Genomic DNA, 27,740 nt, shown 5'->3' with positions numbered 1-27,740 from the left:
GATAATCACGTACTGTGCTCATAAGCCTTATTAGCTTAAAAGGAGCTGTTTCTCAGGTCATCCTCTAAACAAGCCTAACTCTGTATGAGGGAGTTTATTCTTTACCAGCCATCAGGTTCTGACATGAGAAATCATTCCAGTCTGCCACGGATGGGGCTCTCAGTTTTCCAAACTTGAAATGAGGGGAATCAGGGCAGCTTTAGAACAGCAGAATCCAAACTGAGGGCTTTTCTAAGATACTCAGTGTAGATACTGTATTCAGTGATGATTACATGAGAAGCAGGCCAAGGCAACCATGTTTTAGTCTGCAGTACACTTATACCACATTCAGATTCAAATGAGTGTTGAGATTTTAAATCTAGAAGTTGCTTTTTCACAGTTTCAGTGCCACTTTTATTACAATTAAGCCAGAATAAGAATCTAGTCTCCTTTGCTATGGGAGGCAATATAGAGTCAAAATACATGGTTTAGAGGCAGGAACTGAAATGAAAGGGAAATTCAGAAGAATGTGGAAGTAAATAAAATGGGGATGCCATTGTAAGTATTTTGGTTCTGTATTATTGAGTAGATAAGAAGAAATATTAGATTACTCTCCAAAGTTAGACTTTCATTTTCCAATTCACCATAATGCACAAATCTTTAATTGTAGGTCATCAGTGGCAGATCATCTGTGTAATTTAGCTTTAAGGTAAAATTGAGTCGTTAATGCCACTGTAACATAAATTTTCCCTACCATTTTCATCTTAGCTTAAAACAGAGGGCCACATGTTGTCTTTGGGCACATTAATGTAAGTGCAAAAGATAGAAGAGTGAACTTCATTTGGTATTTGAAGTCATAAATTCTTATTCAAATCCACAAGAGCTATGTATGATCTGACCCAAAGTTGTTATCTAAAATACCGTTCAGTTCAGGTCATAATGCATGAAACCCAAATCTTTTGTGAGCAAGTTTTCCTCTTTTTCCTCTCACGTAGTACTTATATAATACTTTTCATCCACTTGGGATAGAAGTATTATATCCAGCTGGTTAAACTGAGTCATATACATATAAACTCACCTGCCTACAGTCATGCAGTGAGAGAATCAGGTCTCCCAAAGCTCACTTCTGCACTGCAGTAAGAAGGCATCTTCTCCTGAGCCTGCCAGATACATTCCTACATCTATCCTGCGGATTGCGATACACACCAGAGATACTAAAGCCACCTGTAAAAGAGCTATCTCAGTGACCATATAACCACAGCAATCAGAAGCAGGACCTACAGCTATATTGACAATGATTTATTCGTTTCACAGAGAGCATGGACAGAAAGGTATAATTTCCTCCACTGCAGGATAGACTTACAAAGCAGGGCAACTAAGAGACAGGGCTCATGTGAGAAAGATGGGAAGAAAGCCTATTAGATACCCTGTTGCTGAAGCAGTGAAGAGGACTTCAAACTCTTTTTGGAGGAAAGTAGAGGTAAAAACTCCTGGTTACAATGCAATTAAAAACAATAAATAAATAAACAAATCCTCAGACTAAATCAGTCAAAAATAGAAATTCCAGTAAGATTCTTTTGCAGAAGCAATACTTAGGTGTCAAATCACAAATGCTTCTTACTTTGAAAACTTCCTCAGGCCTCTCACTTCAGTGACAGTGAGAGCTAAGATACCTGAAGTGTATGAGATAAATACCTAAATACCTGTAGCATTCGATAAATACCTGTAGCATTCGATATATGCCTAACTTGCATATCAGGCAGTGTTACAACACAATCTTTTGGGAAGTAAATACCATACGACTCAAATATTTGAACATTCTTGGGAAAAGAGTCTAAAGTAAAAGAATATTTTCTCTAGTCCTGTAATCAAAAGTAGCCTGGGAGAATAAACAAGGTTGTCCTGCTTTGCTATGCTAAGAGTCAGAAGATGAAGAGGAGCATGGCAAGTCTGAGGGGCAGGAAAGAAAGGAATTACAGAAATCTCAGATTTCTCAGAATTTCTCAGAATCTTAGATTTCTTTCCCTTATTCCAAAACTTAGAGGGTCTTCAGTAATTCCTTGTAGGGGAGGAAGAGGATCCCATATATCTTGGTAGAATAGTAGAAAGAAGAGTAGAAACCACACAGATTAAGTGATGAAGGAAACAACACTGAAGCAGCTGGTACCTTGCAGTGGTAGTTTCTCATGAATTGCTGACATTACTGCAGAAGCCAAATAATTTTTAATCCCAGAGGGCAGCAGATCCAGGGTATCTCAGACCTGCAGTAGCATGCAGTTCAGGAACCAAATCCTCTTCAAATGAGAGCAGCAAAATGGCACTGCACCTCGTCTGTCTGGTGCTTCCCGCCAGGGAGCGGCTGGTGCTTTGCCTGGTGGACTATGGCTCCTTCCTGCCCGAGCCTCAGGCCAGGGCAGCCTCAAGTGCGGTGGCAGGGAACAAGGTAGGAGCCTGACAGCACCGGCTCCTTAGAAATTCTCCTGACCAGCGAATATGGACACAGCCATGCTAACCCACTGATGCTGAAGTCACCCCACTAGTGGTAGAGACAAATTCACAGCCACAGTGGGAAAGTTATTTCAGACCTGCTGTGAAAGTAACACAATGTTTTCTTGCTGATATATCCATATCCTCAGTGCCCAGTTCCTCTGCTTGCTCAGGATGAACAAAGCACCTGTAGGGCTGGACACATCATTGACACACCTCTTAAAACCCAATCTGAGTAACAACAAAAAAAGTCCAGTCAAGTTTTATTACCAGGTAAAATTCCTCTTTTTCAGACATGATCATCTTTGTCTTTCAGTATGAAGAATCACGTCACCTTGTCCTTCCAGATATAAAACATCCCTACCATGGAAAATAATGATGGACAAAATTTACTGACAAATGCTTAGCAATCCACGAATCAAGGATTCATCTTTAGTGATTATTTTGCACAATTATAAGACTAATCCCTTTCTGGCCAAAGAAATGTAATTTTCAACTGACAGAAAGACAGCAAATGTAAATACTTACCTTTTAGATGAGTGTTGATCTATCAAACAAGCATGAAGGAGAAACTGATTATGGATCTATTAATGTTTTTAATTAAACTGAGGTACTTAAAAACCTACAGAAATCCGATTAATATTTGAAAGAATAAAAACAAGGCAATAGAACATTGCGGACTACTCTAGAACAGAGAGGAATACTGTGGCAAAATCTCAAACTTGTTGCAGTTTTGTTATCACACCAAATAATGGGCTGAGGGTAAAAGGAGGCATGGTTTGGAGGGGAGAAGCAATAATTTTTATTTGACCAAGTCATATTTTTGGGAAAAACAAACAATATTTCAGGTATACAAGCTCTCCTGAAAGCTTGTCAAAGCTTTTCAAGACAAATCTGCTCTTTTAGGGAAGGTTGTTACTTCTTCCTTCAACTCTCTCTGACTTCATAGATGACAAGTTAGCAGATGTGTCAGTCCACAAACCATACAGTATTAGTTCAGACAGCAACAGACACCTGTTCTTTTATCAAGTTCATATTGCTGAACACTGCAGTAAATATTATTACTAGAATTTTCTGAAGTCTGCACACTAGAAACAAAACAAAGACATAAATTAGCACCCTTGTAAATTAAGGGTCTTTACTGTTAAAAATCAGAGCAAGCAGATTGGTTAACAGCCTTATACTCTCTTCGCACTTGCATATTCCTCTGCCAGGCGGGACAAAATGACCAGCAGATGTTGAAGGTATCACCTTGGAAAAAGCAGTTTCAGCAAATTGCCTCTTACACGTTATTTCGTACATATTTTTTTTTACTTTACACAATTGTATTTTAAGCTATTTGAAAAATTTTCACATTTGTGTCACAGTAACATTAAATATAACAGCACTCATACACAAACACCTGCTTTGCTTGATTAATCCAACTTGCCCCGGGAAGTGTTCTAGCAAGAGTCCCAGAACTAAAATAGCCCTAGCACTTCATCTACACACTTTTCCATTCAATAAGCAATCATGTCTTTATTCCCCAGTGAGCCCAGAGCTACATTACCCTCTCTGAGTAAAAAGCTGATCATTACATGTATAATCTCATCCCCAATTAATTTACTTATGCCAGTAGCAAAGCTCCTAATTCAGACCCCTCAGGAGGCCTGACTGTCCTACTCGCACTGCTACGCTGCTATCAGACTTGGCACAGAAAAGAGGTCTTTCTGTCTTCAGTTAGCGAGAGAGAAATGTTTGTTAGTCAAATCTGTTTTCTCCTTAAAACTCACGTAAAACTGAAATATGCTCCTCCTGGAGCAGTATCCTCATAAGTCTGTAAGCACAAGCCTACCAGCAATAACAATGTTACCAGTGCGATAGGGGAATCTTTTCAATACAGTGTACGAAGAAATAATTCTAAAACGAGACTCTGCTTTACACTCTACAACAAATCAGTACTGAAGAAATTTTGCAAAAAAAAAGATGTCACCTTAGGCTCACAGGACTAAACATTAGCCAGCCATGTGCATTAGAGGCTGATATGTTTTGACTGCTCAAAAATATGGATGCTTAATCAGATCTCTCAAACTTTGAGACTTAAACAGGGTATATTATTAGGCAGGTACGTTAACACAAGCTAAAGCGCTTTCCAGGAGTGCCTGCGTTGAAACTACTCTGAGAACAGTTTTCTTTTATGTTTACAGGCTATCCCTTTTGGAATAACCTCAGTTAAAATACTGGGTAGGACAGATGAATGGGTAGCACATACAGCAGAGGAGAAGATAATAAGCATTCCCCAGCCTGAGGCTGCCACTAGCAGCAACAGAAGTTGGCACAGGCTGTTATGAACCAGCAGGGATAATAATTGGATGGACAAAGCAGCGATGTAGCAAATTCCAATCATTAGAGAGGAAAAGAGACCCTGCCACTCCTTCCTGTTGAATCTGTGCCACCCTAGAGAAAAAGATTCAAGAGCTATTTGGCCAAAAAGAGAAAGCAAGAGGGCCTTAGCCTTAGCCTATTTATCATATTATCATATAGCCTATTATCATACCGTTGGCTTAACAAAGGGGAGTCCTGAGCTCTGGCTCTTCTGCAACGACTGTACATGCATTTCATTCATTGACTATTTCACATAAAATACATACACAGTCCCCGAAGGCTCAAGTGCCCTTCCTCCCATGGCTACCTGTTGCCTAGCCTACAGAATTGTACACTTGGGGTTTCTCTGACACAGGAAAGTCTTTCTTGCAGATTGGCCCAAAGTCACCAGGAAAGCCATGACCATTCCCATCCAGAAGTAATTTAATCCTTGCTAAGTGGGCAGCTCCCCAAAGAAGAACAGATCTGGCTTCATTCTGAACTCAGGAGGAAATCAGTCATGAGTTCTCTACATGCTGGGGGAGCGTTCAGGGAAATAGATCATTATTTGGGGAGGCAGGGAGGCACACTAAATGCCAATGTAACAGATGAAGGTGGCTGCTGCTGCTATGCCTTGTGTGGAGCTTAGCCTCGCAGGGGCATTCAAAGAACATGTAACCAAGAGGGACATGGATAGGGGGCCCTGACTGAGCTTAGGCAAGAAATAGTTCTAAATCCAAGGTCTTGAGACATGGAGACAACTTGAGGCCTAACTAAGGGATGAAGGTTACACCTTAAGGAAGCCTAGGCTAACCCATGGTGAGTCTGCATGTTTAACAGATGACCCCCAAAACAAGGGAGTGAACAAAATCTAGCTGATTAGAAAGGATGAGCTCACGATAATGATTAATGCCCAATCAAGCATCTACACATCAGGAATAGGATTCATCTGACCAGACCTAGGTACGTGAGACATTTGGGCCAGCTTCTTTTTGCAGCCTATGACAAAAAAAAAAAAAAAAAAAAAAAAAAAAAAAAAAAGCAGCAGCAGCAGCAGCAGTGGCATATTGGAAGACCCTGTAGCTGAATCTTCCTAAATCTAAATTCAGAACCAAATCACTCCCCATTTAGAATGGATCTCCTGGTTTTATTTCCTTCCAAAGGAACCTAGGTCTGGGGCACAAAACCCACATATGGTAAATGGAGAGAATTTGCTTCAAAACTGCATTACTTTTCCAATTTTCTAATTAAGACATAGCCAGTAAAGAACATGTTCCAAAGGCAGCAAAAGTGGTACTCAAACTAAGTAACACCTGAGCTCACATTTTCAATTCTCTAACTGAGCCTGTGAAATCAGGAGTTTAATGAAGCTATCATTGGGTGAGATTATGTTATGCAGGAGCTCAAACTAGGCAATCCTAAATGTTCCTTCAAGTATATTGAGTTTTGGATTATGTTTTAATCCAAGATTTACTCCTAGGTTACCCAAACTACTTTGCTGTGACTTCACTGGGAGATTCCAACTGTTAAGCTTCTTAATACATATTCTTAAGTGTCTTAACCAGACAGCCCACAGAGGTACAAAAAGCATGCTTACCTTTTCAGGAACATTCCTGAAACAGAATACTGCCTACATTTCAGGCAAAGCTGTTTTTCTAGGCTATGATTTCAAATCTGTGAGAGCTTGTTAGTGAGAGTCTAATACGGCAACCAATTGCTTCACCCAACTATGGATGCTACAAGAGAGAAAATATTTCATGAACAAGCAAATCAGCAAAGTGTAAATTAATATTGCAGAATATCATTTTTTACAAAATGAAAACAGGTTTGATTAACACACATAATTGCAGTATAGGTCAGCTAGGTCAGACTAAGCTGTCAGACCCTGTAATCCATGAGGAATTTTAACAGGAGCACAGACAAAACTTAGCGCAATTTGTTCAAGGAAGCAGACAGTACTTAAGATGACTCAAGTTGTGTAAGAGTAAGGGACAAAAGAATTGGTCCACCTCTGTGCTCTGTGAGAAACTCATAGTTAAAAAAAAAAAAAAAAAAAAAAAAAAAAAGTGTAGCAAGATGCATATGCTGATATCCAAGTGAAGGAGCCTGTCCCTGCTTGTGTGTAAGGCTCAAGTATTCTTCAGTTGTAAGTGTGGAAGGGACTGTGTTGTCTGTCTGCTCCCAGGCTCCCCCCATCATGTCACTGTGAGTGTTTCCCCAGGATACTGGAGGAGGCCGAGTGCTCTTCCAAAGGGTCATGTTATTTCAATTCCCTCCTTACTGCTTTGTCTGAAAATTTCAGCCCCCTCATGTAGGCAAACTGCAATCTCCTGCTGTTCTGTTCATGCCACTACACCTCTTTTTTCCTCAAAACCTTCCTCTAGCTTGGTGCTGTGTTCCTGCCATAGAGATAATGCCTTTCAGAGAACCCAGCTCCTCCTTTCAAACCGTTGTTCATAACATCCAGTGTCTTCCTGGTAATGTGGGGCTTAGATGCCTGCAGAGGAATTTAGGAGAACCAAGCTTGAGCCCTATGAACCCCAGGTGATAAGTAGCCCTCTTTGTGCTACTCTTTAATCAACAAAGTCATGCTTTGTCTTACTATATATAGACTGCATTATTTCAGTAGCTTCAGACATACATCAGGACAGTGCAGGATTTGGCCCACTCCTGCCCAAGAACTTCCTAGTAAGGAATAGTCTGGTTGACCAAGCAAATCCTCCTCAGCATCTCAGGAAAACTCAGCTCTCCACCTCTCCATCAGATTTGCTCTCTGCAGGAATTATATTAGCTGCTAAATAAAATAGGAACAAAATCTTGGCTCCACAAACTTATGGCAAAGAACTTGCTCATTTCCATGAAGCCACTTTGCTCTAAGCTTTCATAAGCCTTATTATTCATGAGACATGAATATATCTGTCAGTAATGAGGTAACACATAAGCTAGAGACTCTCATGGCATATGTACTGCACCATAATGTCTGGTTTGTTTGAGACATGAAATTTGCTTTAAGAATTGTTATGTCCCAGAGAAATGTATGACATAGTTAAACACCAAGTACTAAACATCCTTAAGAGTTGAGTATTCCCAAGCAGCACAACCCTAATGTATTTGCTACGTTAAGAGTACAGGCAAGTACATGCTAAAGCATGTTACTGAGATACCAGAGCACTTCACACGCAAGGGTTACAGTCAAACTAGTTGGGACCGAGGCTGCTGAGATACAATAACTGAATAGAGATGTTCAGTAAGAGATGGCTTTGTCTACAGCTATCAGTGAAGCGTAGTACTAACCCTAGGGTCACAGCCAAACTCAGATGCTGTTCACTTGTTTACAAACAAGTGCAGCCTTGGGCCCAGCTCAATCAAGCTCCCAAATGTTCCATTATGAAAAATCTGAGCATGGTTGGTGTATCAGGACAGGTCTACTTTCTAGTACAGGTTTTAAGTGTATTACCCTCCAACACATCCCAAAACTGGCATCAGCTCTTCCTACACACAGCAGCTCAGCACTATCTATGTAGTGAACAATACAAGGTCACAGTACATGCCTAGAACTGGTACATGATAATCCATGCTGGCAAAGTGCAGCAGTTTTGGCTCACGACAACTAACACTTGCCGGAGAGCACCTACATGCCTTTTTACGGGTTAGCACGAACTAGGGTCTACTCCCAGTAGGCAGTTTTGGTGAGTTTCACTGAATCACAGAATACTTGAGGTTAGAATATATCCTGCTGTCTAATCCAACCCTCCTGCTCAAGCAGGGCCAGCTAGAACAAGTTGTTTCCTCAGCCATGACCAGTTGGATTTTGACTATCCCCAAGGACGAAGACTCCACAGTCTCTCCGGACAACCTGCTCCATTGTTCAGTCACCCTCACAGTGAATACATGTTTTCTCATGTTTAAGGGAATTTCCTGTATTTCAATTTGTGCCCATTGTCTCTTGTCCTGTCTTGTCCTGGGTGCCACTGAGAAGAGTCTGGTTCCGTTTTCTTTATTCCTCTCCATCAGATATTTATACAAATTGATAAGATCCCCCTGAGCCTTCTCCTCTGCAGGCTGAACAGTTTCAGCTCTCTCAGCCTCTCCTCCTATGACACATGCTTCAGTACCTTAATTACATTTGCGGCCCTTCACTGAACTAGCTCTAGTATGTCCATGAAAGCTTAGCTGTTTGGATGCAATCTTGGCTACTCCAAGTAGCCTCAAGACAGAATATTGCCCCTGCCCTAATTTATTTATTATTATAAATATAGCCCTTGAGTCTAAGTTACAGCCAACCTATCAGCCAGAAGATGGAAAATTAAAATTTCAGAGCTTGCTGTGCTCAAAGAAGTTTCAATCAGCGGTACTGAACTAGACAGTTTAACACATTAGATCACCTGCTCAACAGTTCATGCATCCCAAAGGGGAAGAATGGATCCAAGATATGTTCTCATGAGAAGCAGGTCAGGGCTAATGAATAAATAAGTTTTTCTTTCTCTCTCTCTCTCATTACAGATCGAATTTTGGAGACTAGCCCAAAGCAAACTGCTATATTTCATTGTAACCCCTCAGAGGAACCCAAATTTCTCAATCACATGAAAATGAAATCCATATAAGCAACCTCATTTTGATAAACTTTGGGGGCATCTCTGTATTTGCAGGCTGTCTTTGTTGCCCTGACAAAGTGCTAATAAAAGATTGATCTCAGTTAGAGTGCTGTATTGAGAGTAAACATAAAAATGTAAAGGATTACATTTCCACTGAAGGTACTTACTGGAACAGGATAGGAGGTCTGAAATTACACAGAAGCCCGTTTCACAAGCATTTTGTTTCAAAAAGGTAACATTCAACATTCAAACCTTGCCCTTTGTCAATGCTTAGGAATTACTTTTTCAGACTTAGGACTGTGAGAATTCTTGTGAGAATTCACAAATCAAATACGGAAGGTCTGGCTTTTCATTTATTTTTCTCTCTTTAGCTGGAGAAGCCTAGCCATAGGCTGTGACTACTATGCTTCATTTCAAAGTACTGACGGATTTGAACTCATCACCCAACACTCTAGACAGGAAAGAACTTTAAGCAGTTCTATCCAAAGGACACATTCAGAAGTTGGACTAAATAAAATAAATGATGTATCTTCTTCTTCTAACAGAAGCATAAGTTCTACACAAAATGCCTTGCCACTTCAATTTCAATATGTATTGGTTTAAAAATTTACATAGTCACATAAGGTGAAACAAAATGGTTTGAATTGAGTGAAAGCAGATTTATACAAGTCTTTCATTTTCTTGAGTGCCTTATACATGATTGTTGTAGTGAGATGATTGGTTTCAATACGAGTGTCTAAACACATCAAAGTCTATGTTAGAGTTCATAAACCATGCATATGTTTTGCCAGGGGTATTTGAGGCAGTGGAAAACAGCACACCATATGAACAATCAAATGCTGAACAGCTCAGAACAAAGCTAGAAGCAATGTTGTTGATGACTTTGGTCGCACTGCGAGTTCCAGAAGCATGCACTGACTGCTGCTTTTCAGCTTCTCGCAAGCTAGGAGCTCCTACAGATTCACCGACACATTCTTCTGCTTTCAGTGGCGCTGACAGATGCAGGATCATCCACTAGCTGGAAACTGGTGCCTATCATAAAGCCTTCTGGCAGAAAAACAAGAGCTGTGAAACAGGCACTGCTGATGAATCAAGTGGATCAGGAAAGGCTCTTGCTTGGGAGAATCAGGCCATGGCTGGAATGGACTTACCTTGTAGTACACTGACCTCTTAAAAAGGACCTTTCCAGACTCCTCTAGGGTACTGCCACCCTCTGTGATCAGCTGCAGAACTCAGGCAGCCTGCAGGCCACCACTGCGTAGGTGCCTGCAGCACTCTTGGGTAACAGGCACATTGTGGCATCTACCCACAGGGCTCCCTTTGCCCAGCTTGCTAAGGTGACTAGGTTGCACCCATCCGGTGATGAGAAAGACAGCTCTGCTTTCACCATGCCAGGGAGCCCAGCACAACCAGCTCTCCTTTCTAGGTCACACTTGTGGCCCAGAGACTTTGGGGAATCTGCCAGTTTGAGCCTGATTCACTAGAGAGGAAGAGCACATGTGGCTGGAGGCCAGCTTCCTCCTGTGTGTGAGCCAGGACAGACCCAGGAGCTATTTCTGCCATGACATACCTGCCAGTGTTACTGGTGTTACCCACATGTTTTGGTGGAAGAGGGCAGATGTCAGAAGGCAGAGGGTGGCAGTGAGAGCATGTACAGAAAATATGAAGGAAAGATGGGCAGACTGGAAAGAATAGAGGAAAAGCTGCAGATAAAGGTCATGAAAGCAAATGGAAGGGAGGCCATAAAGAGGAGACAGACACAAAATGAAATTAATAAATTGACTAAGATGGGCAATGTTGGTAGATTCTGGCATCCCTGAGATATTAAGGGGTCTGGGCTAGTGCAGGAGACTGGGGATAGTCCACCATGCAGTCCATGTGGGCTGACCAGCAGAGAAAAATAAATAGCTCAAACCTTGGAGGAGCAGTTATATGAAAAGAAGAAGATACTGAACGCTGAAGCACTCTCTCTCGTTCCTTGCCTTGCACAGGGGTGAAAGGATATAGAAACCAATTTTGGAAATGACTTGCTGCTGCTTCTGTCAGTTCAGCTTGGAGAGGAATCCTTTGCGGCAGTGACACGTTTGATCTCCAGGAGTGAGTTTTCTGAGTTGCACAGTTAGCAGAAAGAGGGTAGGTAAAGGCCCTGGGAGATCAAGGTGCTGTTTTCAGTTACAGCACTAGTTGTATGTCTTTATTCCCCCTCTGTATTTTGGATAAATTACAACTCCTCTACAACACAGCTATGCAGAACCAATTTTAGTTGTTTCCTGGGATACTGAAAGTCTTAATTCCTACTGTTTCATTCTGATGAACCAGGAACATACGAATCAGATAAACAGATGTGACCACAATTCTATAGACAATACAATTGGAACACGACCAAATGGAAAACTCTCTCCCTGACTCCACAGATCACAACTGGCATCATGACTCTTTAACATAATATCTAAATACTTCTGAATAATACAATTTAATATATTTGAAAATAGATTTGAACATTACAGACAATATTAGGAAACATTTAATCTTTTACAAACCAGGGGCCAGTGTCTCTCACTGACACAAAGACATACAGTGATACCAACTCCGTTAATACCGGTTGTTTCTAAGACATACATTTGCAAACCACTTGAGAAAAACACTGCTATAGAAGTATAGTTTATATTTGATTACCATTCACACTTGTTTAAGTGAATAGAGAAATTGACTGTATAATCTGAGGTTCTCTAAGGCAATGCCAACATAATGCTCTACAAATATGTAAAGGATACAAGATACATTTTATTTTTGTACACATATTTACTTTTTGATCAATTAAAAAAATCCCCAAAACAAACTGAAAGACAAAGCTCAAATTTCAGAAGTTTTCTTTTTAGGAAAGGGTGCTTCAGACATTCAGTCATACAGCTGAGGTCCAGACTCAGTGACAGACCTGTTGATGTCACACTGCTGGTGGGTCCAGCCTCATACATAGTACAGCATCTGTCTCCTCCTCCTGTCTCAGTGAGTCCAGGCTGCAGTCCTGGCTTTGCAGGATGCCCTCCAATTATTAAACTGAAGAGTAGCACATGACTTCTGAATTAAAATACACTGTTCTGGGGAATGAGCCCCATGGAGTGGCCAACAGATCAGAGAAAGCAAGGATGAACTTTAGGCCATCTTTATACTTACTTGTTGATATTAGTTATGTGTTTTAAGGCTGGACCTCAGATTACACTCCAGATTTATGATCAGTTCTTCTATAATTTTCATATGAATGTACAGATTTCATTGAGTGTATTTACTTTCTCTCTTACATATACAAATACAAAAATGCTTTTAATATCACTTCTGTAATTTGACAGATCAGAATTACGTTCAGTATTATCAGACTTTCAGGGGAAATAGAGCAAAGTACAACTTTTGTAAAGTGAAATCACTTAAGAAGTAAAGCTAAAAGACATGTATATTCAACATTAATTATTATAATCATAAAGGACTGAAGTAGAGTAACATAATTTCTTATTTGTACATGAACAGCAAAAAGTAAAAAAATATATACACACTTAATATGGAAACAACCTGAGACAATTCTCTACTGCTCATGGGTAAGATAACTTTCTCTTAAACTTGTCAGTACACTCCCTCCTCATTCACAGGAATGAATGTATTTTGTTTCACTGTTCTAAGGCTAATTGAAAGCAAAGAATCCTTCCCGCAAATCAAGAACAGCTGTGAGCTAGTGTACTCAGACATATACACCTAAGATCATTCTGAAATATAGGGCAAGATCAATAACAATTAACAGCTAAGGCAAATAGCCATTTATATCATTTTTAAAGAGAAACCGCATTCACAAAGAAGAGTTTATGTTATGGGACAATAAAATTGTCTTCCATAAAGAGATTTTTTAAAAATACTACGGGGAAGATATTATGAGGAAGTTAAGCAGATTACTCATCCACCTTCTTCTATCCAATATTGTTCTGTTCCAACTTTCTAAAATAGAAAAAGAGAGACGGGAAGGAAGAAGAAAGGGAAAAAATTAATGATTATAAAAATTCCTTCTGTAACTCAGTTTACCTCATGTTTACATCAGTTTCTCTCAAATCCAATGACCAACTTAAAATGCACCTACTTGGAATATTTACCATAGAATTATTTCTATCTAGGTCAAACAGCATAAAGCAAAAATAGAAAACTAAATATAGTCTACATGTGTATACAGCTCTGATTATTGGGTAGAATTATCTCTTAAATAAAAATAAATGAGTTAATGCTTACTTCTACAATGTTTATAATTGCAATTACTTATTTAGCCCTTTCTAAAATAACTCTGCTGAATACAATTGGTACCCATGAATAACATCTTCCAAGAAATTTAACTTGACTACCGATACCTACTTTAAAGCATCATAAAAGTACATTTATCCAAACACCAAAAAAGTCACAACTGCAAGAGTAAAAAGAGAATTGCCATTCATACACTCCATTGAGGAAAGCAAGGTCAAAGCTAAAGGGGCTGTCATGAACTAGATGTCAGTCTACAGAGACAAAGCCATAGTGATGTCTGGAGGTGAGAAAGGATCTGTGCAAAAGGAAAAATGCTAAGGAGCATTTTGTCCATTTATTTATTGGTCATTCTTAAGACATGCATCTGTACTGTGTCTGAATGCACCAAATCCATGGAATTATTTAACATCTCTCCAGTCTCATAACTTTGGGACTTATTATTATTTAATATGATGTGCATGTGAGAGAAGAAATTGATTAAGATTCACAGAAGAAGCTTTTGAGGTGGCTAAAGATAAAACTCAGATTTCTACCATCTCAGGTCAGTATTTTAATCATGAGACCATCTGATGGAGATGTATCATTTGTACGCAGCCTTAATTACCTGTTTGGCACAGCTGCTTAGTGACTACATCACGTGAATGGAATGAAATCAGAGGAGGGGACAGTTGTATCCTGCATAAAGAAGTGCTCAAAAATTCCGCAAAGCATGAACATACATGTGGATCAGAGTACCACACCAGTGACAATTCTAATGAATCAATGTAGGGAAAATAAAGCAAGACTGAGATTCAGACCACGAGCCTGCAAAGCTCAGGTAGCTCAAAGTAAACACGATCTGAGAGAGCTGGGCCTCTTTAGCCTGGGGAAGAGAAGACTGAGGGGGGACCTTATCAATGTGTACAAGTACCTGAAGGGAGGGTGTCAAGGGGATGGGGACAAACTCTTTTCAGTTGTCCTGTGTGACAGGACAAGAGGCAATGGGCAGAAGTTGAAGCACAGGAAGTTCCACCTGACCGTGAGGGGGAATTTCTTCACTGTGAGAGTGACAGAGCACTGGCACAGGTTTCCCAGAGAGGTTGTGGAGTCTCCTTCTCTGGAGATCTTCAAGGCCCGCCTGGATGCAATCCTGTCTAACATGCTCTAGGTGACCCTGATGAGCAGGGAGGTTGGACTAGATGATCTCCAGAGGTCCCTTCCAACTTACTGATTCTGTGATCTCCAAAACGAAAAGGAAACCTACGGCTAGCATCTTTACAGGTGAAAAAACCCACTAACCTCAGAAGGAATATCGCTTTGCCAAAGCCTTCAGCCAACAAAGCTACAACATTATAAAACTTGTTTCTATCTCAGTGTAGATTAAACCCAACTATTTGTCTTGGGATGCCTTTGTTATAATAATGCATCAAATGCAGTTATAGCAGAATATTAAGGTAAAATAGAAAGCCATGTCAATATGATGTATTCAATGATCCAAACATGCAAATTAGAGTAACAAAAAAGCACAATTTTTGAATGTACTTTCATTGCATCTTTAAACAGTAACACAACATGTTTTTGTACAGCATCTTACATATAAGCTGTATCCAAAACACTTGGCAGACTTTAATAATAAAATTGCAGAGTTAAGCAGCAAAGGAGGAGAACAATTAAGTGCTGCAGGCAAGGAAGAAAACATAAGCCCTCAAACAGGATTTGAAACAAAAAGGAAAAATAAAGATAATTGTGTTTGCTGTTTTAAGTCAAGAAGAAATAAATGTCATAAAACAGTACCAAAATGATCCAGTTTACCTCAATAGCATCATCCATTTCTATGATCTCATACAATCATCTTAGCTCGTTCCTGAATTAGGAAACTCTTTTTCTGGAGAGCTGTCATCACTGAGGTCACTGTAGCTGTCACTGTTAAAAGCAATACATCAGTGAAAAGGGTCTAAAACAAGTATTTTACTTCAAACCCTCCAACCCAGAAGACACATATGACAAACACTTTCCTCAAATGAAAACTATTTCCAGGAAATTACTTTAAGCTCATGATCAAATTTGATATTTTAGAATGCCTTCCTCAGCAGGAATGGCCTTAAGTTTGTGGTCTAAGAACTAATGAGAAACAATAATCCACCATATAAGTAGTATGCTCAATATTCTTTTGCTTGGATATTATACATTAGTTCTATAGATTGGTGGTGCTGTGTGCCAGCAACCACAATTAACAGCATGGAGAATAGCAGCTGTTCGGCATAAGGCCAAAGAAATTTCTCATTTAGGATTAAAAAATGACTGTTTTAACCAAAGGAAAATTTAAGACAACGGTAGCTTTCTTTACTCAGAAAGCTTCAATTTGTATTTAAATTGCAATTCATGCTCTTCTAGAGTCACAATATAAATCATTTCCATTGTACCAAGCAACATTCTGACAGTTTTCCCTGAGGTTTTATCCCCTTTGACTATTTCCTGATACAAGTACGCTATTTTCCACAGGACAGAAACTGCCATGCAAGTAATCATTTTGTAAGTGACTAGAACAAGGAAACGGTGAAGGACGGGAAACACCACAGTGACTGAAAGAAAGAATGATTCACAAACCATGTTCTCGGTAAGATGGACAGTCCCTTGTGCAGTCTGTGGCCAGTGACGTCGATCAGGTCTCTAGCTTTATCTTAACTCTTCCAAATGACAAACTGCACCTCTCAGAGGACTCCCTAGCTAACACCTCCCCCAATCCCACTCCACTTCATCTCTGCAGTCTCTTTTTCAGATATTTGAATTTCCCAAGATCAGAAGCTAGCTCAGGGAGCCCAGAGAAGTGACAAGTGCACATGAGCAGCAAGTTCTGGTCAGTTCTGCGATACTTCAAAGCCGGGTTCAGTTAACAGAACAGACTTAGGGGTCTCAGACTTCATTCGTGTGGGTATGCCGGTGCCAGCTTCAGGCATCAATGCTTCTCCGGCTGCTGCATGCCTCTATCTTGTCAAATCCCACTCTTATCACAGACTCCAACTCCATGCAGCAGGACCTCAGTCACGTAAGTCTCCCAATCTCTGGCCATGTCCTTCTCAGTGGGACACTAAGCACACAACCAGTCCACTACCTTTGCAGAATGTGACCCACCTACCCCAACCCTCTCAATTGATCTGTAGTGACTGCTTGCTGTGTAATGTTTCAGGAGCAACTATGTAACCCCACAGCTGGAGATCTTTGATCTGGACTGTAATTTAGAATAACGAACAAATTGTGCCCAGCTATGCTAGTCCTTTTTACTGAGCACTGCTTTTCAGCCTGAATCTCCCCCTCTCCTCTTCGCAAAAGAATAATTGAAGATTAAAGATCAAGTAAAAATATAGTTATTTTAAAAGACTGAGACAGTGTAAGCGGCACCAACAGTCATCTCGCTTAATTTCTACCTCAGAATGCTAAGAAAGCCTCCTACAATTACAGTAAATCACTGTAGCAAATTCTGTACAAGACCAAGTCAATATTCCAAATATTTTAACATCTATTAAGGCTTTGCCTAAGGCATTCTGCACTTTCTTTGCATTACACACACGTTGTTAATGCTGCTCTTGTGAAGAGTGGATCATGTCAGTTTAACTAGAAATGCTCAATTTGATCATTTCACCAGCTGGCAAACCATTACAGAGCTCAAGTGAGGAAAGTGTTGTTAACGGTATGATCAAGCATGCCAGATGCACACACATACACACACACAACATCACTGATACTGTACTTACTTCTTTCTGAAAGTACCCATGGAAACATGGAATAAAAATTCAGCATTATTAAAACAGCTCTTCATTTTTACATCACAGCAAAATAGCAAAAATTGTCCACAGATCACAGAATAAAAATACTGATTTCCCTGAGTTGTATAATCTCTCTATAGCCCTGGTTTAGGCCTAAAGCCTTCAGAGAGCAGAATGTTGCATTACGTTTTTACTTTTTACAGACTTTGCTGCCCAGTGACATTCAGAGCCCCAAAACATTCACCAAAGCTCCCTATGCAACATAGTAGGAGAAACAGATGCCTAATCAAAAACGCTCAGGAACCAATGACGTAAGTTGAGAACTGCTCGGCTTCATCTCTCGAAGGCAGTTAGGCATCGCTTTCCACCCAAGTATTCTCATCACCACTCTTCAGCGAGGTATAGTTTTGGAGACAGTCACCCAGAGCAGCAGTCACACAATGCTGGATGCTGCTGTCATTTCACTGACCTATCCACCTCCACTTTTCAGGCTTGTTTCCAGTTTGCGTAAGTTGAGGGCCATTTAATTAGTCGTTAGCCCAGAGTCTAGAACATTTACTGGGGGAGGGAGAAGGTGGGGATGTGCCCACTCTGCCCAATTCAGTACAAGGTTTGACTCCGCATCCCAGAGAAGGGCTCTTGCCACTATGCTCTTGACCATTTTGCAGCATTCTCAAAGTCTCCCCTATTTTAGGGCCGCTCTGCTGGGCATTAAGTCAGTTTAAGGAAAAAGGAAACATGGGACAGACGCACAGCATTTCTCCTTTTCCCCACCACCCACTGCCCTAGCACAGAGTATAGGAGCAGGCCACAGTGGCCAGAAAGGCAGGGGAAGTTATCTCAGTAACTGTCTGTCCTTGGGGCTCTCGAGGCTCCATCTCCTTGAAGGAGAGCTCCTAGCACTCCCAGAAGCTGTAGCATCATGTTAACAAGAGGAACCAAGGCTCCAAGGAAACCTGAACTCCTTCAAGAGCTAAGCAGCTGCTGGTGAACTTGAAAGCAAACAGGGACTCATGAATCATAGGAGATATGGGCCTGGGTGCTTTAGCTTCAAACCAATACTGATGCTGAAAGATTTGCTATGAACTGAATGAACATGAATGAACATGAATGAACTGAATGAACATGAATGAACTAATGAACATGAACATGAACTGAATTCAACTAAAAAAAAATTGAAGAAAAACTCTACGTGGTATTAACCACAAAAGAGTCATCACCTCTCTTAGGAATAAATATGTACTTTCTTCCAAATTACACTGAGCTGCTGCACAGACATTAAACATAAAAATCAAACGGATATTTTGTGCTCACAGCTGCTAATATTACGTGTGTTGTTTAAATCTTATTTAAATGTACCAGCTACAAAATCAGGAAAAAAACATTGAATAAGCCTGGCTCTTCTTTTATGAAATTCTTTTCACACTGAATCCTCAACTGAAAAAATATGCTTAATTTTCCTTCATCAAGTTTTCTCTCAGTCTGTCTACAAATCAATTAATAAGTATCTTTGGCATGATCCTGACTCTCATCTGGTTTGTAACTGCAAGACTGGACTCCCACAGCAAAGAGGAATTAGTGAGCACCTGTAAGGCCACCATAGTAGTTCTAGTCCCTCCTTCTTTTCATGGGATCTGGAGTATAAGGATATAGCCAAGAGAAAAACAACAAAGCACACAGCATGTGGTATCACTGCACTTAGTCAATCACTTCAGTCTTCAAGACTGTCCCCTGACAGCATACATATGAAGACTTTTGGTCACTTGGACTCTTATTTAATCTAACTGTAGTAAATGGAAATACATTCACAGCAAAGGAAAATAGTAGCTAGGGCAAGAGTTACAGCATTTTACTTCCAGACTGCAGCAAAGAAAACATTTTCTGTTGATGTATTACATGATGGGGTTTTGTTTTGTTTTAAGGTTCATTCATCCCTGTATTCTCAGACATAAGCAGGAAAAAAAAAAGAGTATCCTCCTGCATGTGTTCCATTGTTACCAAACTCACGTCCATTCCAGACCTCTTTATTCTACTGATAGAAGTATTGATGTACCCCTGCTATTCATCAGTCTAATGCATGAAGAAGGTGGCAAGATGAGAAGATTTCCTATCAGTCTTACACAGAAGTCAGCTGATAGCTGGGGACATGCGGCTTGAAGCTCAAATGCATCACCTCAGCAACCAATCTCAGCTGCAAAAATACTAGAATTAAGAGTCAAGATCAATTTTATATCAGTATTTCTGAATCAGCTGCCCAAAAGCACTGAACTGCCTGCTTTAAATGTTTTTATTCAGAAACATGGGGCACTGTGAAATGGGTACTCCTTGAAAATCCTGTTTGTTTCGTTTGGAAAATCCTGATTTTCTAATGTATTCTTTAAAAACAAAATTATTTGACACAGTTTCAGAGGGTTTTTTGTCCTTTTTAACATATAACTGAGAAAAAGGTCTTCTTCCAGAGATGTAAACAAATTAAGCAACTGTTATGGTAATACTATTCCCTGCAAAGGCAGGAGCTAAGCTAGGTGCAGTTTTTCCCCAATGCAAGTTGCAGAAAAACGTAACTATATTTAATACAGACTGTGGCTGTTAAAAAAATAGATTTGTTATAGCTTTCTAGAACCTAGCAAAAAAATCTCTATCACTTACATTTATTTCTCCACAAAGAATTTTGAATTATTGTAATTATTAAAACAATATCTGAAATAAATATATATTTGAACATGCAATTGTTATAATTGCAGGCAACCATATTTCTCAGTACATATTTATCGACCTTTACCTTAACTATCTTTATAGAGCAGTACTATGTACTAACTCTGTATGATCCTATGCGTACATGAAACATCATTTCACCAGTGAATCCCCTCAGCACATACCTAAGACTTCCCACTTCTAACCTGCCAGACACATTGCACTCACAGAATGAACGTAGGATAATGTTTTCATTAGGACACTGCATTATAAAATATCAAAACACACAGGCTTCTTTTATAGTCAATGGAAAGAAAGAGGCACTTCTAGGGCATAATACCTCTAATGTACTCTTATCTTAAAGGCTCATTCAACTTATCCTAAAGTGCATATTCACTCAGTGGCTATACAAAAAGTCTGTGGTGACTAGCTCAGATATAAATGTTTTCACTGTAAGCATCTAATATTAAACAAACGAAATAACTACCATAGCTAAAAATTACCAAGTTTATTGCTAAATTCCAATATGGTTGGAAGGAGATTTCCTTTTTCTATCATTCTCTGTCAGAGCCCTGCGGGCACCAACAGGTCTTAACTGCTCTGACCAGCCTCATCTGGAGCCTCCACACCCTCTACCTGTGGGCCCAGGAGCTCTAATCTCAGCTTTGGCCCCTAGTCTTTGCTTGACCTACATTATAGGCTTGCCTGTACCCAGCTTGCCATTTCTCACTTACTGACTGGACTTCCTGGATTGACCTCAGACCTGACTTACCACTTTGAACTTCTTGGTCAATTACTGGACCACATGCAGAGCATGGTCACTCTCACTGGACCTACTTTGCTTCTCTTCTTCAGGGAATGGGGGACCGTATCCTGCTGGTGAGGACACCACCCCTGCCAGTACAGGTGCTCCCCTTGGCTCCTAGCCTGCCTCCTTTTGTGAGGCAGCCCCTCTCTTGCTGCTGACAGTCTTTAAGCCACAAGACTGCCTTCACTTTCCTCTGCGATGTCTTGTTTTGGGCACTAGCAGAGATACAGTGGTACAGCAGATGGATTATTGCTCAAAACAAGTAGGACAGTTCCTCCTAGCCCATTTGTCCTATGAACTTACACTGTCCAGTGTGTCACACATTTCAGTTTATTAAGTATCAAGCAACACCAATTTTTAAGTATATTACTTTGAAGTGTATCTCACTCATTGACTCTTTCCTGACGCAGATCGTTCTTTCCCTTTACAAACTGAATTCCATTACAGCTACTTGTAAACATTAAATAGTTCCTCTTCATTAATAACATCCTCTACCCTTTAAAACTGTCAATATCATACCTCTTTCACCACTGTCAGTTCTCAAGGGGTCCAACCCTTTCAGTGCTATAGACCTGAGAGTAATTTTGAATCAACTCTGAGAGATCCTGTGAAAGTCCCATGATAGCCATTGCATCTTCTCATTTAAAGACAAAGTGAACCCATGTACTAACAGGGGATATTTGAGATAACCCTACCTGCCCTTCCTTTGGCTGTCATACAAGTCAGAAAGGCTGCCTCCTGTGTTGTTTTTAGGTGCTTCCCCAAAAATCTCCATAGAGGTGATTTGGGAATCAGCTGGACCGCGCTAATGCAATAAACACTATGCAGGCAAGCCTCTCTTTTTTTTTTTTTTTTAATATATACATATATATGAGGCTTTCTGTCCTTTGGTCACTTTTTTGCTTGTCTCTGAATGTGACTCATCAGTCATCTTTTATTAATAAACTGTCCAGACTTTATTAGACTACTTTGTGGCTAGATGGAGTAGGACTGGTCCCTTCCCTTGGCATATTTGTTGATGACTTGCAAATATCTCTTCTGGCAACAGCTCTACTTGCCCACACCTTTTCACCTAGGAACTTCTCTCACAGGAATGCTTCCCACATTTCCCTGTGCCTATTGGGCATTTGTGTTTAAATTATTTATCTCCACCCTGTCCCTAGGTAAAACCTCATTTTATTATTTTCAGCTCATGTTTCCAAATTCTCCACACCTTTTTATATTATTTCTTTGTCCTAAATAGCACTTCCAGCTCTTCTTTAATATGTAGTATATGCAAATGCCAATTATGTGCTGTAACCTACTCTTGCAGGCCATTAATGAAGATGTGAGCTGAGGGAAGAGAAGAAATGAAGCCTACTGCTTCTAAACTTACTATGGCAAAAAAGCCTAGCAACATGGCTTTCTTGCATTTCAGAGGCTTTGCAATCCATATGACATTGTTCCCAAAGATAAACTAGTTTTTATTTGGTTTTCTCTCTCCTTTAAAATTTTAACTTTTAAAGTTAAATAGTTTTAAAAATTTTAAACTGGCAGCCACTCATCTTCCTCAGTTCCATATGAAATGGTGACTTCAGTATTCCCAGGGAAAGACTTGGAAAAGGTAATACTATAAAAGCATTCACAAAGAGCCAAAGTGCGTGGCTTTGTCTACAAGTTAGTCTGGTCTTAATGTACCAGAGGCTGAAGCCACAAAAGTGACTTAGTTATCTGAAGTGGTAGTTGGGCATCTAAATAATGTTTAGTAGTATCTTCCCCTGCTCCAATTGTTTGCTCAGTTCCTTATTATGTCTATAAACACAAAAGCTCCTGGCAACTAAATGTACACCAGAGGGTATACTCTAGTTTCAAACCAGGTATGCTTTTGCTTGTGTTTAAGCATTCTCAGAGTGTGTCCACCAGATTAAGCCTCAAAAAAAAAAAAAAAAAAAAAAAAAACAAAAAACAAAAAACAAACAAACAAAAAAAAAACACACACACAAAATATCACCTAAGAGAAGGCTTATTTGTCATAGTTACTTCGAATACTTTTCTGAGGGATGTAGGGGTGTGATGCATCTTCAAATCCACTCTCTGCTTTGCTTAAAAGCTGGGGCTTCTTCCCAGTTGTTAGATGTTCTAAAATAGTTTCCTGATTATGGGACTGTTAAATATTCCAGAGTGACTAGTCTCTCTTAATAATCTCATGCTGAAATGGGTACTTCCATTTATCTCAGGACTTCAATATTATCCCTCCTTCTATTATTTTTATAGCCTGCATTAGGTACTACTCTGCTCAACTTACTGGCTTCCATGCATTCCCTTTCAGGTTATGTCTTTGCCATAGTCAACAGTGCAAACACATTTCCTGTAGGCAGTACTGGGTGAGGTATGCAGAGAATCTTCTCAGAGTTGCTTCAAAAAGCTTATTACGATATGCCTTACTGCTCAATGAAATCACAAGTGTACTAGGGTTTAAAGGCTTAAATGGGAAATCTTCTACTCAGTAGGTGGATATGCTAATGCAAGCAAATGCACTGTAATTAGTACTGAAAGTCACTCCTGAAGATTCTTCTCTGCAAAATACTCCTCTTTTAGACTCAAAATGTTATTCAATTCCAATGCTTTTTCTCTTGGGTGGAGAGAGAAGGGTTCTCTGACTGCTGTGTAACAAGGCAAATGGTGACATTTGTATTTTTTTATATAAGATCTTTAGCTACAAATTTTCCTCTTTGCTAAATGTTTAACTGTTGGATGGAGTTTGCTGTATGAACATGAAGGAAAAACATTGGGTATATGCTTCTTTGGATTAAGATTTAATCAATAAAAAGTGAGTGCATAGCACATTCAGTAACTGCTGAAACCTCCAAATTAAGGTGAGAAAACATTTTTCTGTATTACTGAGGGATGTAAATTGAAACTAGCAGGACAAATGCAGATCACTAGTTCAAAATAAGTAATTCTTTTTTATCTCAAATAAATACGTATGCTGATGGGAGGAAGAATTAAGAGAAAGGATATTGGGAACTGGAAAGTAACTAGCTGTGAGGCAGAGAGCACCCACAAGAGAGGAAATGCCTGAAGATCATTGGGCTTAAAGACTCCTCTCCTTCTAAGCACCACAAAGATACGACCTGTGTAATGTACTGGCACACATTTTAGAAGGCAGACAATGTTATGACCACTAACATAAGGACAGGCTAAGGTAATAGGTATATTTTAATCTCATGCTATAAAACAGAAGCCATAGTTTGCAGGAGTCAGAAAGACATTCTCTCTGTATGTACATCACTGCACAGCTGGCAGAGATGAACAGAGATGAAGTACATTTATGAAAGATGACTGGTTACCACAAAGACCAGGGTACCAAAACAGACTGATCTGGCTCAGTTTGGCTGTTTTCTGTTACTGCTGTAACCTGAGTAAAATTTACATTTCTCTCTCTCAAAAAAAAAGAAAGGCTCAATTTAAAAACAGAAAACAATACTCAAAGAAAACAGAGCTAGTAAGTTTAATGATTTATCTAAAAGAATAGAGCTGAATATGTTCTGTATTATGTTTAGTCATTCTATGATTTTTTTAAATTGCTATTTTATCCAAGCTTCCCTCCAACCTCTTTATTATTATTACTACTATTGGAACGAAATGGTAGCTTCCGTTAATAGGATCATTAAAAATACGACGAATTAACACAGGTTGAAAAGTATTGCCACATTCAACAAACACACCAAAAACTTTGTGTCCAAGTCAACAGCAACAAAGGATTTGGGCTTGGTTTGGCTTGGCTGAACCATACAGTTTTAATTTAGATTCAAACAATTCTGTTAAGTTTAAAAGAAATCCTAACTGTTTTGTTTCAGGCCCTTCTCTGCTAGATACTATTAATTATCTGGCTACTGCAAAATAAAATTAGTGTTTTCTATCTTTTTGTTACAATTACTCAAATACAATTAGATAAGAATGTCACTTAATTGCTTGATCCCCTAGTAAATCTCTTTCCCTGTGAAACTACCACTGATAGAAATTAACACAGGAGGCCAGAAAGCTAAGCTAACTTCATTTGAGTTTTCTATGGATTTTTTATTTCCTTTTAGCTAAAGCATGATTCTGGATTTATTCCTATTAGTCCCTGAAAAGGAAGAAGTCAAGAACTGTGTTCATTACTTCCAGACACTTCTAAACCAGGGTTTATGTTAGGGATACAAATGAACAAATCAGTACATGAAGAACTCCCTTTCCTTTTCTGGATATTTGAATTGACAGAAAGGATAATCCCTCTGAAAATGTTACTGTGAATCCTCAGGCAAGCAAATAAGAAAGGTTACCTTGGAGACAATTTACATCCACGTTGCAAGTATGCACTGAGTGTCCCAGTTGCTGCAAGCAGCAGTCCAAGGTATGGAGGTGAAGGTTTCATAGGCCTTGATGAAAACTCTGGGTGGAACTGAACTCCCACGAAATATGGGTGATCTGAAAGACAGAGGTCAGGAAGCTTAATAAAAATTTCACACAGGAGTCTAGAAATCAGATCAGTGTATATGGATTTAAGGTGGAGGGGAGACTGAAACTATCTTTAATGGAAAAGGAACAAATTAAAACTAAAAAGAAAGGCAGAATGTTAGTAAAACAAATTAAAGAAAAATCATCTTGTGATTCGACCTTAAACTGTACAGTCATGTAATTAAAGGCTGAATAATAAAACTGTAAAATAGCACAGGCATGGAGAGGGAGAAAAACAAAGGCTGCATAGGCAACAATCCTGCTATTTTCCGTATTATTTTCATAAAGCGTGTTAGTCTCCAATATATACCTATGCATGCATACATAAACATCTGAAGGAATGGTCCAGAAAGGTCCTAAAGGACCAAGTGCTACCATACAGCAACTATTTATGGGCTAATAGGTAAATGTAGAAGTAACATACACAAAAATTTGGAAAAACAAGGTTCGAATACTGAGGCCTGGAACAGGATCCCAGTCCTGTTACTGAATGCAGCCACATCATACAGTTCCCACTCACACAGGGTGAAAGCTCTGCCCTAAGCCTCTCAGGATTTTTTGTTGCCACTGCAAAGCTATTGAGATACTTTCTCCCTTTGCTTAGAAACCTTTTCCTAATTCACAGGCTATCTTTTTCACAGCCAATTTATATTCATTTCCTACGGTGCTCTTCTTTCCTGCTGTTTGTCCTCTGTGTTTGAGAATGACAATGATGTCATTCAGGTCTGTTTGCTAAGCTAAATGAGCCACGCTGCTTGGTCTTCTCTTACATCGTTAGCTCTTTGAATCTCCAACCATCAAAGTACCTTCACTACTTCTTCACTACTACTGCTGCTTCAGCTTCTCTCCCATCCTCTTTGGAAGGGTAACTAAGGAACAATGTTTTGGTACTCTTCCATGCTGTGCACCTGTTCCTTCTTCGAATCCCATTTTAATGGAGCTAACATTAACCACTTCTAGAGCCAGGACATTGGACTTTAGTCCAATTAACCATAGATCTCTTCCAGTTTGACAATTTCCAAAACAATCCCAAACATTCAAGGAATTTCTCTGTAATATAGAATAAGTGATAACAAGAAAACAGGCTTTTTTTTAATTAAAATAATGAGTATCATCTAGTATATTCTTATTTCGTCTTCTGCTATGCCTTAAAAAGAACCTGGGTTCTGAATTTATCTTGTAACTTCCTTCTATCTGTCATGCAATTTAGTTCTTTAAAGCAGCAAAACAAGACAATGGCAAAGCACCAAATTTTCCTGTGGGGATAAACTGCTAAAAGCCTTGCCAAAGCAGTCTGATGTACTGTATTTCTGTGCTTCCGCTCCATCCTACCCTCCTCTATATGATGATTGTTTTTCCCAAGTAATCAGAGTCTGTTTGCAGCCCACTGTGAAATAATTCCAGGTTTTACTGTTGCTTTTATTCTTTTCCCAGTAACATGCAATTTAAAAATCCTGCCCAATTTATTTCACTATGCTCTCTATACAAGTTGTTCTATGGAGAGCAGATGAAATAGCCTCCTGACACCATTCACCAGCAATGTGCAACAGAGGTATGCTATCAAGAACAAACTAAACAAAGATCACCATGACAATTAATACAAATTCAACTATATTCTTTGGTTTCAGTTTACTCTCAATGTTGCAGTTACTGAAATGGTAAGTAGCTGTCTGTATTCAAACCCTTGTTCAAAATTACAACACTGTTACTCAACAAGTTGTGCAGTATAAAATTATTTATTAGGAACTTTATGTCAGAAATAGAACTCTGCAAGATGTCAACACATTCTTAAAACAAACTTTTCTCTCTGTACATGGAATTTAGCTAAGACAATGCCAGTCAGGGTCATTAAAAAAAAAAAAAAAAAAAAAAAAAAAAAAGCTTGTTACATAACCTGCATCTTCTCCTGCCTACTATCAATCTAGTCAATAAAGACTTAAAAGAAAGGGTTCATGGTTCAAGCAAAACCAGAATGATTGTTTAATAGTTGATGTTTGTAAACATTCAACAAGCAAATACGCAGTATAGCTCTTCTTGGAAGCTCATAAGAAAGATAGCAAACCTTACTTGGTAAAGTAGTACAAACCTACCAAATTTCCACGGTATTTTAAAAGCTCATCTATCTGAATCACTTCTGTGAAAGAACAAGTTTCAAGTTTGTTTTCTATAGGATTTTTATCCTTAGATTATTTCTATGATTCTAAAGGGAGGGGGGGCAAGGGGAGGGCAGGAAGGATTCGCAAACTAATCAAGTTTGGAAGGGACATTGGGAGGTCTCTAGTCCCATCTCTTACTCGAAGCATGGCCAACTTCAAGGTTAAATCAGGTTGCTCTTGG

At 39.4% G+C, this 27,740-nt stretch overlaps 1 protein-coding gene across 2 annotated transcripts in view; it reads right to left on the bottom strand.

Annotated features, from left to right (window-relative positions):
• Positions 1-9,985: 9,985 nt before the first annotated feature.
• The window catches only part of CTPS2 (CTP synthase 2), a 79,756-nt gene continuing 62,001 nt past the window's right edge, over positions 9,986-27,740 (bottom strand). For both annotated transcript variants that reach the window (XM_062574362.1, XM_062574369.1), the window contains exons 18-20: positions 25,229-25,373; positions 15,471-15,581; positions 9,986-13,385 (exon numbers count right to left, since the gene is read on the bottom strand). In XM_062574362.1, coding sequence (XP_062430346.1) covers positions 15,512-15,581; positions 25,229-25,373 — 215 coding nt within the window. In that variant the 3' untranslated portion in view covers positions 9,986-13,385; positions 15,471-15,511. The remainder of the gene's footprint in view (positions 13,386-15,470; positions 15,582-25,228; positions 25,374-27,740) is intronic.

The sequence above is a fragment of the Rhea pennata genome, chromosome 1 (assembly GCF_028389875.1).
Source record: "Rhea pennata isolate bPtePen1 chromosome 1, bPtePen1.pri, whole genome shotgun sequence".
NCBI lineage: Eukaryota > Metazoa > Chordata > Aves > Rheiformes > Rheidae > Rhea > Rhea pennata.
This window is presented reverse-complemented; position numbering and strand designations above follow the sequence as displayed.